General features: G+C 38.3%; 1 protein-coding gene across 4 annotated transcripts; it reads left to right on the top strand.

Annotated features, from left to right (window-relative positions):
• The first annotated feature begins 1,256 nt into the window (after positions 1-1,256).
• Sap130 (Sin3A-associated protein 130) lies at positions 1,257-19,583 on the top strand. 4 transcript variants are annotated; one of them, XM_017612681.1, is made up of 11 exons: positions 1,257-1,417; positions 1,525-1,751; positions 10,595-11,896; positions 11,988-12,623; positions 14,701-16,511; positions 17,564-17,763; positions 17,858-18,084; positions 18,169-18,236; positions 18,309-18,479; positions 18,546-18,650; positions 18,868-19,583. In XM_017612681.1, the coding sequence occupies exons 2-11, from the start codon at positions 1,562-1,564 to the stop codon at positions 19,015-19,017; spliced, it is 4,860 nt and encodes a 1,619-aa protein (XP_017468170.1). In that variant the 5' UTR covers positions 1,257-1,417; positions 1,525-1,561; the 3' UTR covers positions 19,018-19,583. The 4 variants fall into 4 exon arrangements, with proteins under 4 accessions (XP_017468170.1, XP_017468171.1, XP_017468169.1 ...); XM_017612682.1 differs by having other exon boundaries at positions 10,988-11,896; positions 17,858-18,236; XM_017612680.1 differs by having other exon boundaries at positions 10,628-11,896; positions 17,858-18,236.
• The last annotated feature ends 518 nt before the right edge of the window (positions 19,584-20,101 follow it).

Raw genomic sequence — 20,101 nt, 5'->3', positions numbered from 1 at the left:
TATCGCACAAAGTCGTATACTTCTATTTCACAGCAAAACTACACTGTTTCCAATAAATTTGCAAAGAAGCAACACGCTTCCACTGCTAATGGAGCGTTGCGAAAGAGACAACTGTCAGTTTATCGAACCTTGTGTTATTAAAGCCGTCATCGATTCGCCAACAGTTAGCGAGTGGCGAAACGAACGAATACAATGAGGTACAACCAAACTCGCTATCGTCTATCCGAGCTAGCTAACTTTGTTGTTGCTTTCACATGCAAAATTTTTCGTTAAGCGACCGGAACTCAAACATAGCAAGCAGCGAAGTGGCGAATCGATGACGGCTTAAATCATGGTGCGTCAAATGTTGAGTGTTGGCCAACGTTCGTTAAGGCCGGTCCACATAGAACTTTCGCGTTGGCTTTGGCGTTGGCGTTGGTTTGACAGAACGCACGTTAAAAGTATGCTTGCTACAATGAACGCTTATCAGCGAATGCTTGGGCCACTAAATTAACATACTTACGACAGATAAATTAATATTTCATATCAATAATTGCATTAAAAACGATATTTCTTGCCCGCACTTGATTAAAAAGGAAAATATTTCACATAATTTTATTTATTTGCAACAGCTGACGAGCGACGCACGCGAAAAGATGAGAGTTGGCCATCTTTTTGCTTTGTGTTGGCGTGAGCGTTGTCGAATTTTGGCTATGTGGACAGCTGCATTTGAATTCATGTATTCATAGTCAGCTGTTGAAGCGACGCCAACGCCAAAGCAACGCCAAAGTTCTATGTGGACGGGCTTTTAGGTCCGTTGACGCAAGGGTTGCCAATCTGACGCTCTCTATGCAAACACACACAGTCTACTCAACTGTCAGTTTCATCCTTGAACGGAACGTACGCAAAAAGCCCATTCTGACGGGATTATAATTGTTTTCATTTATTCTCATTATTTTATCATATATTTTTGTATAAAAATTTCGGCCCCTCGGCAACACTGAAGTTTACGAGGTCGTTTGCGCATCAAATTTGCCTAATAAATTTACGAGGGGCTCTTAAATAGAACTCCATACGAATTTTGACAGTTCTTTTACGAGGCTCTTAAATTTACGAGCTTTATGAGATTTACGACGATTTTACGAGTTTTAGGGAAGACCCCTATCGATATTTCGATGTATATCGGAAGGTCCAAAACATCGGTTTTAGTCGATACATCGAATAGCAAAAATCGATGTTCCGATGCATCGATGTTTTTTTTTTGCATCACCACACGGCAGACATTTTTTCAAAGTACACACACAAAAAATTGACCGAATGTAGACGAGGGAAAAGCTTAAAATTTTCCAATTAAAAATTTATTATTCGGCGCAAACAATTAAATTCAGCAAAGAGCAGTGAAAATTACCATTGTTTAACACGTTTAAATAAAAGCAAGGTTTGTAGTAGTTCTGAAACAATGGGGATAGTAAAATTGGGACTAGAGAAAAAAATGAATTATGCGTGCATTTGAACTAAATTTAACAAAAAATATATTTGTTACAGCATTTTTATCAATAAATATACTGCGTTTCTGAATAAAATGAGTACAGTAGATGCAAGTGGAGGAACTGGAGGAGGGGGCGCCCCTGGGCCGGGTGGTGGCAATGTAGGGGGCGGAGGAGGTGTTGGAAGCGGGGGAGGCCCAGGTGGTGGTGGCGGCGGTAGCGCAAATAGTGGAGCCCTAAACTCCGTTGTGGCTGGCATGGGTTCAACACAGGCGCCAACGGGAGGTGAGTACGTGTAATTGTAACGCTCGTGTGCGCATAAAAAATGTAAACTAAAGCAATAATAAGGCAGTGCATTGTAACTATCGTGCATATGCTTTTTAGAAAAATTCACATACATATGTACTTGTTTGGTTATGATTTGTATCCATTGGTGCATACGTATATAAAGTATTGGTCTCTTCTTTTTCTGATAATATTGCAGTTTTTGTATGCGTTTGCTATTTTCTATTTGCTTAAGTATTCATTTTCTGTACCAAATTCATGCCCATTGTTCCTCTCCAATTCTCAAGTGTATCGGGGGCAGTGTTGTCGTGGTGTTTAAAATTTTAGTGTTTATAAATTTTTAGTGATAAGAAAAAATCTTAATAAATATATGTACGTTAAATTTGTAGCATAAAATCATTAATTAATTGTATATTAAATAGAGCGGCTGCAAAAGATAAAATATCATCAAAATTTCAAACTTTTTTTTTTAAATACATTTTGTTCATACGTTATATAGAAGAAAATACTTAACACCCTCTTCAAACAAATTTCTAAAAATTAAAAAAAAAAAATGAATTGTACCAAACTTAAATGGGCTACAAAACTGCATTTTCGAAAATTTTCTAAAAGTTCTGAATGAAAATTTTGCAAATTTTGATGCAATTTTTTTTTTCAAGTTAATTTTTGTCAACTTTGTGCAAGCTTTGAAAATTTTATTCATGTAGTTACTAGACCCAACTATGTTTAAAATTAAAATCATTACAAATAAATAAATAAACATAGGTAAGTTGCAAACAATATCATGTTGAATTTTACTCCTATCTTATTGACCTGACCGCAGGTGTATATACATACAGTTACTTCCAAAGTTCAGCGCACGACTATTTTTTGTTAATATTCGCTATGTTTTACATGTTAAAAATGTTTTGTTAATTTTGTATTAAAATTTGGCTTATATTTTAGCAAACTCCATTTAAATCCAAGAATGATATCGCGTACAAAAATTAAGAAAAATCTTCAGAAAAACCGCGAACTTCTTAATATGCAGTTTTATAGCCCATTAAATTTTTGTATAATAATGTGCAACTTTCAAATCTCTAAAAAATCGCGTTGATTTTTGAGAATTTTTTTTGCTGCCTGACCTACTAATTTTTCCATATAAAAAATTTTCAGAATTGTTTTACATGAAATTTGCACATTATTATACTAAAATTGAATGGACTATAAAACTGTATACCTGAATTCTTTTTAGAAATTCGTAATGAAAAGTTCGCAATTTGCTTAATTTTTTTAAAACAGTATCATTCTTGGATTTAAATGGGAGTCGCTAAAGCATAAGCCAAATTTTAAAACAAAATTAACAAAAAAAATTTAGCATTTAAAACATTGCGAATATTAACAAAAAAGAGCCGTACGCTCAATTTCGGGAGTGACAGAGTAGGTACATACGTATATTAGCAGGCAGATAATTAGAAACAGTTGTCTTTACAAGTTTGGCAATTTATCTTTATTAGTTTTAATTAATTATTTTTTAATGAAATTATAGTCCATGCTACAACGTTATCAAACCTTGGGTAAGATTTATAAAAACTCGCAAAAATTTAGAAAAATGGTGATCAAACATTCAAATTTTTAATCGGAATATCTACGGTGACCATATTTATGGGAGCCGGATACGGGACAAAAAAAATTTTCCACAAAAACTTACAGCTCTTAAAGCCCTTTAAGGAATTTGTATGCTGTTACAACAACAACAACATGGGTTTAGGCGCCTGGTGTTAGCAGTCGCATCTAAACAGTATTGTGTACAGATGCGTGCAACTAATTAGCAACGAAATTCAAAACGATATTGCTTGCAAAATATGTTTATTTATTTATTTTTAATAATATTCATTTAAAATATAATTCAATCTATTACAGAAACCACAATAACAAAAGTTACAAAGCTTGCACAAATTGCAAAAAAATTAATCAAACTTAAAAAAATCGTCATCAAAATTTCAAAATTTTTAATTAGAATATATAGAAAATGTTGGGGTATGCAGTTTTGTAGCCCATTCAATTTTAGTATAATAAAGTGGAAGTTTCAAGTCGCTAAAAATTACCGCTGATTTTTTAGAATTTTTTTTGTCGAGGGTGTTGCGGATTTTTTTCCATGTAAAAAAAAATGTTGATCATGTGTTATATGGAAGAAAATGCGCAACACCCTCCACAAAAAAAAATCTAAAAAATCAACGGTAATGTTTAGCGACTTGAAACTTGCACTTTATTATACTAAAATTGAATGGGCTACAAAACTGCATGCATACCCGAAAATTTGTAGTTTTAAACCCGATTCAATTTTATTATAATACTAGCAGGCCCGGCGAACTTCGAACTGAACTGATGAGTATCATTGGTCCACATTCTGTTTAGTCACCGTAACGCAAGCACCGCAATGATTCTGATGGTTGATTTAACGGGGGTAATTTGTCTTTGATCCCTGGTGCCTGGCGAATTGACGATTTTTGGCAATAATCGTAATCAGCACAAAAGATTTGTCAGCATTTGTTGCATGCAATTTTTTTCCATTTTTGTTGGCCTGTGTAATAAACAAACACCTTTCGAACTGTAAAACAATGACTCAATTCTATTCTACGCATATCTATAATAAGGGTATCGAATTTCAACCAAATCGGACCATAAATAGCATTTTTGGAATAGATCAGTCCCTGGTCCACCTATCAGAAAAATGTATCCTATGTGTTAATCCTGACAATAAGCTACCTACATGTCAAATTTCAAGCAAGTCGCACCATAAATAAGATTTTTTGCTATAGATCGGTATATGGTCCACCTATCAGAAAAAATATCCTATATGTTAACCCAGGAAATAAGCTATCTACGTGCCGAATTTTTAGCAAATCGGACCATAAAGGGACGACTGCACTGAGCGACGCGACACTGCAGCGGCACCACGCGACAAGGCGCGACACTGAAGCTGCAGAGGCGCGACACTTCGCTGCTAAATTTTTAATTTTTTGTGTCAAAACCTTCAAATAAGATGCTAGTGACGCTGATGTAATGCGACACCACGCGACGCAACATTTTTGCCTAGTCGTGTCAACTTTGCCATGCAGCGTCGCGTTGCGTAGCTCCGCTGCAGCGTACGCTCCATAAGAATCCATGCAAAGAATATTTTTCTGCGCTGTGTGCCTAGTGCGGTCGTACCTTAAATACGACTTTTTGGAATAGCTCGGTCCCTGGCCCCCTTAACGGGAAAAATGGTTCCTATATGCTAATCTAGGCAAAAGGCTACCTACGTGCCAAATGCATTTTTTTTTGTGTAGCTTGACCCTTGCGCCACCTATCGGAAAAAACAAAACTTTGTGCACCCCTCCTTTTAAACACCTTTCAAATAAAGCAGCAACCATTCGAATCGGTTATGAAACATAGGAGAAAACTGTTCCCAATTGATTCATGCTCACAATGAATTTCACAATTATCCGAAATTTTCCAAACTTTACCACGAATTTTCCACCATTACATCGTCCAAAATCATCAAATCATGCGATAAAATGCAAAATTTCGTAAAACAAATTCAAATTTTTCGCGTTCTTCCGGATTTTGCTGAGTTTTCCACTTAGAGTTTTCTTTTTTCCTTTCAAAAGCCATTCCGAAGGAATCGCACACAAAATTCCATACAAAAAAAAATATATTTTCGATTTTTCCAATTTTCCGACTTTCCCGGAGAGTCACCCAAAATTTTCTTTCGTAAAAACCTTCTCCTGATAATTATGAACATCTAAATAAAATTTAGCCAAATCGGTCCAACCGATCTCAATTAATGAATTACGATACAATTTTCACTCCATTTTTATATATAGATATAGAGATAAGCACGATGTGAGAGGCATAGAAAAAATTTCGATGAAAAAAACAATGTATTTTTTCTCAGGTTCAAAACAATCCTATCTTTTAAGTTGGAATCAACAATACACACCCACAAAATTTCATCGAAATCGGTTACGCGATTTCGGAGATTATCATAAACGAACTCAGTGACACGGGATTTTTATATATTAAGATAGATAAGGAACAGCTGTTCGTAAACGGCGTTTTCCGACGAAATTTTTGCAAAATTATTGTGTCGTTATTGTAAGGGACCATCGATATGGGAATTCATGTATTTCCATAATGAAATAAATTCGAGCATAAATACGATTTTTGGTTACATATAAATATGTAACTCAATTTCAGCGCCACCTGGGGACAATTTTTTTTTTATCGAAATAATTATTTTTCCTGTTATCAATCCATATTTTGAATCTGAGGATAATCGGACCATAAACTCGACTCCAACGCCACCGGGCGGCTCTTTTGTTTGCAGTGGTATTGCTTTTCCTATCATGAACGAAAGACACAAGATCACGTAAGAACAAGAGGGTGAAAAAAGTCGATTTTTTTTAGCGGGTTCTACGCCATCTTGTTTCACTGGAAAACGAGCGAAAAGTAAACAGAGCAAAGAAAACAACGAAAACCAAAATTTGCCAAAATTATTGTCAGCCACTTTAAACGCACAATTTAAGTAAAATGATGCAACAAAATGCTTTAAAATGTGTTGTCATGTTGAATTAACTCTTCTTTACTTGAATAAAAGTGTAAAATAGTGGTGCTTGTGATGTAAGCAAACGCTCAGCTGACGAACCCGCTTCCGCAAACTTTTTTCTCAAAACCAGTTACCAATACAACGTCGCGCTTCTTACGTGATCTTGTATTTTTGGTTCATGTTTTCCTATTGTAAATACACATCTCAAATATGAGGCGAATCGGACCATAAATACGGGCTTTACTAATAACTCGACTCCAGCGCCACCTAGGGGTTGTTTTAATAGTTAAACAAATATCATAATATCGACCCAGTTATAGCTTCTTGAGTTATAAATGGTGTAACTAACACGACTTTGTTTTATATATATAATAGAGATTGCGCAAGTTTGAAGAAACTCAAGAATTTGAGAATATTTTTTTTTTTCTGACGATGTTGCTAATTTTCTTCTATACAAAAAATGTTCGAACATGCTTTGTATGGGAGAAAATGCGTCACCAAAAAAAATTTTTAGTTCACTTTAAAGATTAGTTCACTTCTAGTTCGTTCAGCTCAAGCAACTAGTTCTTATGAGTCTTAGTTCATTCATCTTATTGAACTATAGTTCATCTAACTGAACTAGTTCGATTGTAGGAGCTGACCCTGCAAAAAATTGCGCGACTAATCTCTAAAGAGAGTATTCCGGGATTAGACTTATCGTGTACAATTGGGCATTAATTAGTCGCAACTAGTCTCATACGGGTATTATTGAGATGAATTAGTCTCGACTCATCCCCTACGGGTACGATTGGAGGGTTTATAAGGAAAGTTAATTTATTTAAAAGAATTTATCACAGTAAGAAACGTAAATTACCTTTTTAATCTGCATTAACATTAATAATTACTAAATTTTTATAAATAATTCTTGGCTAACAACATTGTAAATTCCCTACATGTGTTTTGCACTCGAATAAACCAGTTACTCGAGTTACAGAACAACAGAAATATATGTTTTATAGTAGATACTTACATATAAAAGATTGAATTAATCTATAAAGTAAAAAAATAATTTTTTCTACATTTCGATGGACCTCTGCAATTAAAACACAATTCAGTCGTCTTCATTCATTCCGTCTTTCTCCATTATTACGAAAGGATGTTTGTCTTTCATATGGCGATTAAAATTTTCATGAGAGGCACCTATAATGCTTATGGAATTATTTTATTTTCTTCAATTTTGAAATGCGACCAAACTACGCTTCGCTTTGGCATCCGAAAGCTAAATTCTTTTGTTAAACAGCAAGTCCCAAAAACTCAACACAAATATTTACTTTTTTACACTTATTGCACTAAACCAGAAGTTCCCAAACTTGTTTTTCTCGTAGATCCGTTTAAAAACCCCCCCTGATGCTCATTTCTAACATATTCCCAAAGCTCCTAAAAAAATGTGAAGATTAAATCTAACGATGTAATTTTGCATCGCGGGTGACTTCCAAACTAAATTCGGAGTGGCAAAAATAAAAATAAAATATATTATTGTGTTCTATTTATTCAAATAATGTGACTACACACTTGCAAGTTAAAAAACAAGAGCTCGTAAAGCCACGAAAGAACTATCTCGCTCTGAGGAGTTATATTTTTTAAGAGCACTAAATAAACTCCTCACATGTTCGGCTCACTCATGAGTTTGAAAAAACAAAACTGCAAAGCTTTTTGCGTCAAACTTAAAAGACCGAATCCCGATAAATCGATGATAAACAAACAAGCAAGCAAGAAGCTCAATAAGTGTTCCACCGTCTCATCTTCTTCAAAGCAGGTTGGGCAAATGGAGTTGTCATTTACGCCTATCACAGTCAGATGTTTGTGCCACGTGAAGTTACCAGTCAGCAGTCTTGTCTTCACAGTGAGAGGAAAAAAATAGATAGACTTTCTGAGATTGAAAGCAACATGAGTTTTGCCCACCTGCATCCATTCGATGGTTCCCAGTCATTGCTGAGCGAAGTATTCACCCAGTTTCTGATGGTGGCTTCGATGTCTCATTTCCAGGCACTACCGAGTTGCCCGACACCCAGAGTAAAGCACGCTCGTTATCTTTGACATTATTTAGTCGAGACTTGCTTTGCCGAACGAGTTTGGAAGTACTTAGATTGGCTGTACCTGTGGACATATAAACTCCTTCGCCTCCACCTATTTTCCACGTAGTCCATGGTTTGGGGATTGCAAATACCTCATAGCCTGGAATACCGAAGCATGTTCCCCAAGAGAAAAAATGAAGCTTATTCCCGTTGACTTCGAAAAATACTCCATATCCTGACCCTGTGTCAGTTTTGGAGCCATCAGTGAAGATTCGACAATGTATAAGTGTGGGCTCAGTGCTGGAATTAAATCAGCATTCCCGCCTCAGGGAACACTCTCTCTCTAGAATCTCTTCAACAAAGGTAATGGTGGCGTGCTCAAATATCTGCCGCCGGCAATTTCCGCATCGCCTCACTCAGTTTTATACCAACATCCGTTTCTTTTTAGTCTGCAGGTGGCCTTTAAGGCTTCCCCTTTTATGATGACACAAAGTGACTGTAAGTTCGCCAGGCTGTCAAGAGCACTATACATTAAAGTTAAATAAATAGGCTATCAAGCAACCATTTTGGTTCTTTACTATCGAGACCAGATGATTTTTCGTGGTCCCCTACTAACAACTCGCGGACCCCCATATTTTTTTTACGCCAACATAGACCTCTGTCGAGTCTCCCGTGGTCCCCTGGTTGTCCACCTGGACCACGTTGGGAATCACTGCACTAAACGATTGAACCTGCGGACAATTACGGGCTAAGTAAGCCCTTGCAACAATAACAACAACTGTGTCTTTTATACATTATTTTTGAGTGAAAACAGAAGACAACCATGACAAAAATCCCGACAAAATATAAAAATAATTTAAAAATCGCGCGATTTTTATATTTTTTTATATTGGGTCCGGATTTCTTGTCGGGGTTATGTATGATCGGGATTTTGTCGTGTCTGGATTATTTCTGGTCGGGATTTGGTCGTATCTGGATTATGTCTTTCGGGATTCCGTATTTCGGTATTTTGTATATCGGGATTTTATTATACACCCCGCGGAAGTAAAGTCGAGATTATTATGGGCAGATGGTCTGATGCTTAAGTCAGCATAGGTCGCCATGTTTATCAGACCAGCGCTGACTATTGTTAGGTCTGGCGAGCTGTAGCAGCCCATAATCCTGATGGGTGCGTCGTCGTGGAGCGCACCTATTTCAGGGTGATATCCTGCCAGGCAGCTGGCGGAAGGGGGTATATATACGTTAAATATTTCGAGGTCGACATAGCCTGACCGGAAGTCCGTTACAGTTGAATTGTAAAATCTTCGTGTGCCTAAGGAGACTTATTGGCTGCGTTTCTTTATACACTCCGGATAATCCCATTTCACAGCCGGAATAAACAGAATGCGTTTGAAATACACGTCACGCGGTGGCGTGTGGGTGGTGGTGCAGTTGCATCTGTAGTGTGGCCTGTTGTAGTGTTTGTCTATTGTATTGGGCGGTTGTGTTTGTGTTGAGTTGCTCAGGCGGACTCTGTACGTACGCAGTGGTCCATTGCCTGTGAGTCATGAGGCCTGAGCAAACTCGGAGATGGCTCCACCCATTGCACGTGTTGCATCTGACGGAGGTGGAATTTTGGTGTAGTCGTCTCTGGCACACCCAGCAGGTATATCTTTCTGGTCCGGGGTTTGACTCAATGCCAGCCCTGAGCAAAAGTATGCGAAGAAGAAGTAGCCCTATGGGCGTCCAACTTTTGGGGGATTTCGCCGACCTAAACGGGGTTAGATCGCCGAAACAACAGCCCTTGGTCGGGTAAAACCCGAGTCATTCCCGTACGTAGAACCGGCGGTCGTGGGAATGTACTACGATAGCTCGAGCTAGGTGGTTTAAAATAAGATTAGCTAGTCAAATATTGGTCAGTGGTTCAACATGAACGCAGTTTACATGTCTAAGTTTAAACTTGCACTAACAAATTGGCCCTTACTATCTGTAAAATCTTAAGTAGTTGAATTGTATTTCCACTAAGTCCGCTTTACATACCATGTTCTGTTGTCTTTGACAGATGTCTATTAAACATAGGTGCAGCTAAATTGCAACTTACATTTAAGCAGAATTCTGAAAACTTAAAATTTTATTCGCTCGTTATAAAAGACAGTTTCGTGGCTTACGTCACAAGGTCGAAAGGAAACAGAATCATAACATTTCGTTTTCTTTATTTTACTTGTTTAATTCTTCCACAGAAGCTCATAAAAACTTTAAAACCCATTACATAGTACAACCTTACCTCAATCATCAATACCAACAACAATATCAACCATCAGGGCGTCCAACAGCCTTCGCCATTCAATCACCATCAACAACAACTACAACGATATCAACAACTACATTTTCAAGCAATCAAGAATCACATAACCAACATTCCGATTTACCCGATCCCAACACAATAACCTCATATTCTAATTATTTACATACTCCCCCTACCCATCCGCCTGTACACACAACACATTTGCTCCCCAGCGATATTCATACATATGCACCCAGTCAGTCACAGTCTCACAATCAAACCCTTAATATATATGCTCCTATGCAGTATAATAAATCGCCACATATCCAACCATATTCTTTTGATCCAGTTGCAGCTAAAATTTCCCATGTCAAGACAACACTGGATGGTAATCTGGTGAACACCAGCTCAACTAGTGGTAACAGCATGCAAATGGGCGGCGGCAACGTAAGTGGTGTTAGCACCATAATGACTAGTAGCATTTCAACAGCTGGAGCCATTAAAATGACGACAGCCGGTGGAGCAATAGCGACTTCTATAGGAGGCACGCCAATTGCACTTAATGTAGCACAGTCGCCCACAGCTATACGCACCATTGGCGCAGGCGGTCAATCGACACAGGTGCGTGTTGTTATGCCCACCAATATTATACCAATCAAGCAGTTTGAAGGAGCTGCCGGTATCGGACGTACGCAGATTACCGCCATACCAGCGGGCGTAGCGGGTGCCACTTCTCGCACTGTTTCCAATACATCCATAACAGTGACAAGACCGCTAACTCAAACCACCTACTTTCCACGTGCTAGCGTTAATGCAACTCAGATGACAGCCGTAGGCTCGGGACAAAGGCTTGTGACGCCAATTCGCACTGGCCCGAATCCTGTCTCAATGAGTGGTGGTGCTACGGTAACCGGGCTAACAACAACTGGAGGATTTGTACGGGGCACTGCTGCCACTATGAACCGTAACACATCATCACCGGCTACATCGGTTATATCGCCAGCGACTAGCACAACTTGGATGCAAACAAACACGGGCGGACAAGTGCAACTCATACGCTCGATACCACAGCAAACACAAAAGCGTATTATCACCGCGCAAGGTATGACAAGTACTGGCTCCTATGGCGGCGCCAACATAGCTGGTGGAATGGGTACAGCGGTGGGTGGTACAGTAGTCGCTGGTACACCGCCGTCAGTTGTCCAGACTGGTTGCGGCAACCAAACACAGAACCAAACGAGCGTACCAGGCGGACAATGTAAGTATTCATTAACTATTTATATAAATTCATAATAATAATAATAAAAAAAAAAACCTTATTTGAATTGCAATATTTTCCTATTTTACAGCTACTGTACAAGCAGTTTCTTCATCTGGCGTTTCGCATAGTCAGCCGCAATCACAACAGCAACAGACCTACGTTGCCACGTTGGCCACTGTGTTACCACCACGTCAGCATCAAGCCACACTGGTTTACTCTTCAAATGTAGCAGCCACTTCACAACCACTCACACAGCAGCCACAACAATTTAACCCCTCCGTAGCTCCAGGCCAACGTCTTGCCGTTGCCACACAACTCTCAGCTACAGCCACGTCCACCACTGGTACAGCTTCGCGTCAAATACGCCCGATACCATTACCGAAATCCTTTTCCGCAGCCAAACTAAATACGACAAGCATTAGTATACGTTCTCCCAACATGACATCTACGCTTCAACAAGTTGGTAGTGGTGTTACAGGTGGCGGAGGAGGTTCTGTGGTTGCGTCGAGCAATATGACAACTACCAATTCGTCACGCAATACCACAATGGGTGGTGTAACAACCGGTGTTGGCAACAATGTTATACCAACGGCGAATCTGCCTACTACGCGTATTATACAATTGCAACAACCAGCCGGTGGGGCGCAGCCTATCATCGGCTCGACTGGACGTATATCGGGGAATGTGATGTTCCAACCAATCATTGTGAACACTGGTAAACTAGGTAAGCTCGTTATTATCTTTGATGTTTTTAATTAAATGAGATATTTGTCTATGTAGTACATAAGTATGTACATATAGGCATTTGGAAAAAAGGTGGCAACCCTGTTAAAAAAAGCCCTACTGCACACTTACTTTCCGAGCATTTTCATTTGATATGTAATGTTTCTAATGCAACGAACGCAACTTGGACTTTTTAGACAGGCGGCAACACTTAAAAAAAATTTTGGAGGCCAAGTCCTTTCATTTGACAACTTTTTAGTTCAACGAATAGACCACATCTTATAATTTTTCGTATAGCCGGCAAACCTTTTCGAAAAAATATAACCTTATCCCCATTTTTTTAATTTGAATGAACCATATCCTTTCACTTGGTACCTAATTTTTTAGTCCAATGAACGGTGAAAGGAGCAATGTGGCAACTCTATTAAGAAAAATTATACATTATTGCATATCTAGAGGCTAAGTCTTTTCGTTTGACAGCGACGGTGCAGGACAGATGCCTATGATTATTATGATTGAATATAGTAATTTTATTAACAGGTGGCAGCCCTCGTCACCTCCGTTTAGTACTTTTCGAGGTTACCGCTAACAGAGAATATTGGCTTTCCTTTATACTATGTATAAATATTTGGCTCGTAGTCTATTATTTTAATATATATTCACCGCTTTTAAAAATTTAAACGCGGTGTTTAGCGATATATTGAGTTTTAGTCGACCATGAAAAAGTTGAAATATTGGTCCTCAAGCATAAGCTCCAACACGAGTTTGAGAACAAATTCTTGAGCCTTAGCTCACGTTATCAGTGAAAAAATTGAGTCAGCTTAAGTTCGTGAGCACAAATTGTTTATCATAAAACACAGATTGCATTGCTAACACCTGCTTCTAATTTCTGACTACTGGCCTTTGTCTTTTGCTACCGCCTTAAAAAGGCGTTTGTTTGATTTGCAACTGTACCAATCACAAAAGTAAAAGTTTGCATCCGAACACAAATACTATTTATATAATAAAGCTTAATGTACTCTACAACAAATACAAATACATATCTCTATCCGTCCCAGTCGTCATAGTGATAAGGCAATAGGTTTGTTCGTCGAGCAAAAAATTTGTACGAATTTGTACGAATTATCACGATTATTGCCCAAATCGCGTTCGTGCAGACCAAAAAATTATCCAACACTCAAAAATTGTGAGAGCAAAGTGACAGTTCTCTTGGAGAGAAGTTGCAAATTCTTGCTGGAAAAAATTTTGCCAGCAAGAATTTGCAAACACGAAAAACATGTGGTGGTGGCGCATGGTTGCATTTTTGTCTACAATAATTTGAATAAATTAGTTCGTTAAATTTAAAAATTTATAAACACGAGCGATTTTTTTATGAAAAAAGGAAGTAAATAATTGTTGATATAATTAATTTAGTTAATTCCAATGATTTGAACTTAATTCGGCTGAAAAAAATGGTATTCGCAATCGGAATGCAATTGCAACCAGAGTCGATTTAAGAAACCCGACAGCTAGTACGATGAAGAAATTGAAATGTATGTTAAAGAAAGTCAGAACAACAAGAAATATACATGTATATCCTGTTTTTGGCCATCCGAAAGAATTTTAAAAATTCTATAAAAATTTTTTATGTTTGAAATGCAACCGTGGACGCCAGCTGGCAGCGAAACTTGCAAATTCCTGCAAATTTGCGTTCGTGCAGAAATTTGCAAGTATCTCAATATGAGAGAGAATTTGAGAGAATTTTTTCTTACTCTCTGATATTTTGAGTGTTGGATAATTCTTGCTGGATTTTCGACGAACAAACCTTATGACTGTTGAACTCAGACCGCTGAGTCCAACTGTTGTTGTTCGCGCAGTAGTAAAATCGAGTATGCACATGTATATAGCTCAGATAAATTCACTGATTCAGCGTTAATCCTGATATAATATATTTGCAGAGCCAATGTGCCCTTTCATTGTGACAAGCTCTATTCATTTTAATAACAACGCATGAGAAGTGTTGTATTATCTTTTATAGCTTTAATTAAATAAGAAAAACAAATATAATTAAAATATGTTTTAAATTTTTTTCTGGCCAGTGTCTGGTATACGCCAACCGGTCTCGATGACTCCCAAACCTTCGCTTACTATCACACCGTTCGGATTGGGTAAGCTGCCCGCTGGCAATGGTGGTAATACTGCCCAGATAGGCGTTAATTTGGCACAGCAACAAAGCGTAAGCACCAGCATACAATCGTCCTTGGGTAGTAGCAGCAGTTTGAGCGCAAATGTTGGTGGCGTTGCAGGTGGCAATAATTCATCCGCCCTATCTGCAAACACACCCACGTCGAGCAGCGGCGGTAGCGTCGCCAATCTATCAACCGCACAACTTGTGAATGTGTCGCAGGCTGCAGCCGCCGCAGCGGCTGGACAGCTCTTAAGCACGCAAAATATCGTTTCGTCGGCAGCTGGAGCAGGCGCCACAGTCCTGCCACTGGCTATAACAACTCGTGGCAGCACAGCTGGCAACATACTCACTGGCACTATTACACCGCTTAAGAATGCCAGCGCCATAACAGTGGGGAAAGTAATGGCTACAGCTAATGCATCAAACTTGGATGGCAGCGGCAGTGGTGCGAGTGGTGGCAGCATTATCACCAGCAGCGCCGGGCCACCGACAAATGTTTACATACATCAAGCAGTGTCAGCGCAGCGTCAGCATGGGTCTAGTGTAAGTGTAAGCGCCACCAATTTACATGCACCACCGACAGCCTCAAGCAGCAACACTACTGTACTCACAACAACAGGAGGCGGTGGTAATATGTCCACCTCAGCGGGTGCTTTCTTGCCGCAAGGCGGAACAATCTATTATGAATCGGTACCGGCTAGCTCTGTGCAAGTATCAACTGGAGTGCTTTCACTCAGCACCACAACTGTTACAAGTAGCGCTTTGCAACCAACACAGAATCAGTTAGCAAACGCATCGTCGGCTACGAATCTAGCAATCTCGTCGTTGCCATTTGTTGCTTCAGCAGCTTCGCATACGGGAAATTCAACGCCAACTTTTACAGTAGTGCCTTCAACAGGTGGGCGCTCTATCGCCCAGTTGCAGATACCAGTCTCCAGCGCCGCAGGTACCCAAATTCAGTCAGTGCCATTGCGTTTTAGTGCGCAGTTGGCATCAGCAGCACAGGTCGGCGGCAATGCAAGCTCCTCCAACACACTTACGGCCGATGCCATATCCGTGTCACAAGCCACACAGCAATTATTGCAACAAAGTGGGGTTGCAGCTGGCCAGCAGTTGCTAATACCCGCTTCAGCAGCGCATCAAGCTGGTGCTGGCACGACTACAGCTACGCTTACCGGCACGCAAGGACAGCACGTTGTTATACCACTGCAGACGTCGATTAAATTAACTGGCAGCAGCGCGGGATCAGCCGTGGTGTCCAATTTTCTACGCAAACGCGATGCGGATGGATCCCCCATACGAGCTGCGAAAAATCTTGCACCAACATTGCTATCAATGGGTGGTGGAGGTGGCGGTGGCGCGATCTTAACGAGCGCGGCTGGCTCCCCGGCAGCTTCTTCTGTAGGTAGTATTTTCAGTATAACTTCTGTGGCATCATCATCGGCTTCCTCAATGAGTTCAGTACAAACTACGACATCGTCTGCGCTTACAACAGAGGCTTTGGCTAAGAAAGATCGCGCACAAGCAGCGGCCACTGGTAATGTTATTGGAGTGCAGAGAGCAGCACGCGGTGAGTCGCCTGTTTCATCGGATGGCTCCACAACGGTGTCGGCGAATTCATCACCCGGCGTTGATCAGCAAATACAGGATGGTAATATGTTGATGGGTAATAATATGGGGCAAGGCGCAAACGATGCAACACATTTTAATCCCATAAATGAGGTGAGTGAGATGAACTGGAATATGGATTAGTATTTTTTATATCCGTTTGCATAAAGGAACTATCATTTTGTTCACGTAACGGTTGTTTGTAACAGCCTAACGGAATCGTAAGAGACATAGACATATAGGCCCGTAGTTATAGTCAAAATAAAGTAGACTCGAAAGTAAGATGCAGGTTTTTTGACAGATGTTTCATTAAAAATTATGTCAAAAGGCTGCAATAACTTTACAGTCGACTTTGTTTTTACTGTAACTATGGACCATAGTAAATACATAGATATAGCATTTTCAGTTTAAATGAAACCATTTTCAAATTAAGTGAAACATTTTTCAAATTAAATGAAACCTTTTTCAGGTTAAGCGAAACCATTTTCAAATTAAATTTAACCTTTTTCAGATAAAGCGAAATCTTTTTAAAATTAAATGAAACCTTTTTCAGTTTCAAAGAAACTTTATTCAAATTAAATGAAACTCCTTTTAAGAATGTTTCATTTAATTTGAATAAAGTTTCATTGAGTCTGAAAAAGGTTTAATTTAATTTAAAAAAGGATTCGCTTTATCTGAAATAGGTTTCATTTAATTTGAAAATGGTTCCGCTTGACCTGAAAAAGGTTGGTTTAGATCCGATCATTGAATCATGAAATATATAGATTTTTTAAGTCTTTTTTTTTTGCTAAAAATTACTTGTTTAATTTGAAAAAGGTTTCGCTTTGTTTGAAAATGGTTTCAGTCAATTTGAAAAAAGTTTCATTTAAACTGAAAATGCTATACATACGTGCACACGATAACTCGAGTTAAAATTTAATTATCTCCACTTTACTTGATGCCGGGTTTTTCGTGGTCCAAGGTTGGTTGGTATTTAAAAACAGCAACATCAGAATGAAAAGATAAATTCTTATTTATTTGAAAACTATCAGAAATGCAAAAAGCTGCAGGACATGTATTTGTGCGCCGGATACAAAAAGTTCGTTTTCGTTCGAACTTATAGCCTATGTCAAGGCTTTTAGACTTCTTTACTTGAGTCTACTGAGTTTCACGCACTTCTTTTATAGCTGTATGCGAATCACCATGGGAACATTAATATGCACCAAAATGTGCTTATGAGTGGAGGCGGCGACGGCACACCCATAAGCTCACGCAACTCTTCGCTGGATCATCATCAGCAATTGCACGCCCCGATGGCGTCAAGCTCGGCTCGTCTCAATGGTGGGCCACCCGAATGTACGACGCGCAAAAAGTCCAGACGCTCAACGTAAGCACAGAAATATGTTTTCGTTACACTTCACATATTCATTATTTTGCCTTCTCTTTTTCTTTCTCTCCTTTCTATTCTTCTCGTTACACAGTAACGATAGTCAGCTTTCGAGTCATAGTCAAAGTTCACTCACACTCCCACCACCAACAGCGACTGGGGTTGCTGTCACTCATATGAATAGCAGCAACAATACCGGCAATAGCAATAACAACTATGAGCTGTCTGCCGCAAGTGGCAACGGTGGTATGCTGCTAGCTCCCGTACAAGGCTCCATGGCGCCTGGCGCTGCTGACAGTTCGGCAACGCATCAATATGATGGTAATAATGCAAATGCTATTATTACCAATGCTGCACATAATATTACGAGCAATCACAAAAATAATAACTTGCCTCCTACCGCAGGCAATAAGGAAAACGCCAAACCAACGGAATTTGCTGTGCGACGTCCGCAGAGTTTCACTTTGCTAAATGTAAGTTTGGGTGAAAAATTAAAAAATTTACAAACATTTGATTAACTATTGAATTTCGTTGTAATATTTTAGACATACAAGCAAAATTGGAAGACGGCCAACAATCACTTTCAACGATACTCAGATGTGAAACCGCGTGAAGAACGCCGTCCAACGGTTATTGATTTGGCAAATCAGTCCAATGTAATGGGCAAAATTAATGGTTGGAAAATCTATCATTTAAGTTCGCAAATGGAGGATTTGGTAAGAGGGAATTTAATGTTTAAATTATCTGATGTTATATGAAACTCTTGCATTCATGCATTTCAGTGTGAGAATGAATCGAATGGGTACGATCAGTTGAGCAATATGTTGAAGCAAATGGAAACGCATGAGAAGAATCCGGAAATTGAGCGCATTAACGAACTGCTTAAGGTAATGCAAATAAGTGAAGTAAAAAGTTTAGTCTGATATAAAATATTTAGAAAACTAAGAAGCAAATTCATAAAAGAAAACTTTTCAAACCCATATCAATTTGTTTGGACAAGTCTCTATTATTATCTTTTTATAATTTCTTTCTTTTGTAAAACATCGTAGAAAAGTACTTTCATAATTATTAATTTTCATGTACATATATCCTTTCATTTCGCAGGGTAACATACAGCGTAGCAAAATAATAGTCGATGGCATACATGAAGCACAAAATCAGATGATGAAAATTTTTGAGCATAAATCGCACATATCGGATATATTACATCGGTGCGCCTCGAAGCGTAATTTTAAGAAACGCGAGAAATTTTAAAACGGCATACATCAGCATTTGTAAAAATCTTACCGTTATATATAAACTCTTAGATTTTATTATATTGTAAATTAATTATTAAGTTATATACTATCTTTACGAATGTACATGCACATACATATATAAATGTTTTATTTGAAAAATTTTAAAACAAAAAAAAAATAAGCGTTTCTCTGTTCTTCTAAGCTACGTACATTAAATACTAGTTGTGTTAAGAAATATTCCGCTTATATTAAACACGTGAAGAAAGTTACCATTTTCACAAAGAAAAGAACGAACTAAAATTAGATGTGCTCAATTTTCTTTTCTGTCGTGAGTTAAATGCATTTGCACGTAAAAACTACAAATTGAGTTTTTAATAAAAAAAAAGTGTATGGCATTAGTTGTAAGCTTATTGCATACCATAACTGGGGCCCGCAATCACAATTTGAAATTTGTTCGATTATATTTTAAATAAAAATTTAAGCTTTTCAAAATAAAAAATTAAAAATATAAAAATATATAATGATCACACTTACTTTTAAGTTGAAACGTTTATAGAGTTAAATAAATGTTGCAAATTTTAATTTTTTGTTTGTATATTTAGGGATTGTTGTTATAACAGCATAGAAATTCCTCGAGAGTTCTTTGAGAACACAGCTATCGTGGCCAGGTATACATAAATAATACCCGACTGTCATGGAAACTCCGCGAATCAGTTATTTTTATTCGCTTGGTAAGTGGCTGAATCGGAATTGAAATTCTTTTCTCAATATTGTTAATGATGGAAGAATCTTCATTTTGCAATAACTTTGAAAAAATGTAAGGTGTTTAAGCGCTTCGTGTCTAATTAAAAAAAAAAAAAAAAACAGTTTAGTTTCGTGTGCATGCATTTGGTACAAACTGTCGAAGACACTTAAAAAAATAAAATTTGCTGAGCTCGTGCAGGTAAGCAAAAATTAGGTAAAACAAAACATTCTGGTAAACTGTGGAGTTTTTGTTTTCAATTGGTTTTAACTTACTTTAAATATGTACATTAGACCGCATCACCAAAAAAAGTTGCGGTATTTGCGCCGTGATTACAAAATTTATTATATTTTAGGAC

The sequence above is a fragment of the Rhagoletis zephyria genome, unplaced genomic scaffold (assembly GCF_001687245.7).
Source record: "Rhagoletis zephyria isolate East Lansing unplaced genomic scaffold, Rhagoletis_zephyria_1.1 Rzeph_scaffold_00567, whole genome shotgun sequence".
In the NCBI taxonomy this organism is placed as follows: domain Eukaryota; kingdom Metazoa; phylum Arthropoda; class Insecta; order Diptera; family Tephritidae; genus Rhagoletis; species Rhagoletis zephyria.
Note: the sequence above shows the minus strand (reverse complement) of the source record. Positions and strands in the feature narration are given on the sequence as shown.

Coding starts and splice junctions, on each gene's coding strand:
- Sap130 (XM_017612679.1), top strand. CDS start 1,562: ATGAGTACAGTAGATGCAAGTGGAGGAACTGGAGGAGGGGGCGCCCCT. Junction 11,897..11,987: donor GAGCGTACCAGGCGGACAAT/GTAAGTATTCAT, acceptor CCTATTTTACAG/CTACTGTACAAGCAGTTTCT. Junction 18,651..18,867: donor GCATTAACGAACTGCTTAAG/GTAATGCAAATA, acceptor TTCATTTCGCAG/GGTAACATACAGCGTAGCAA.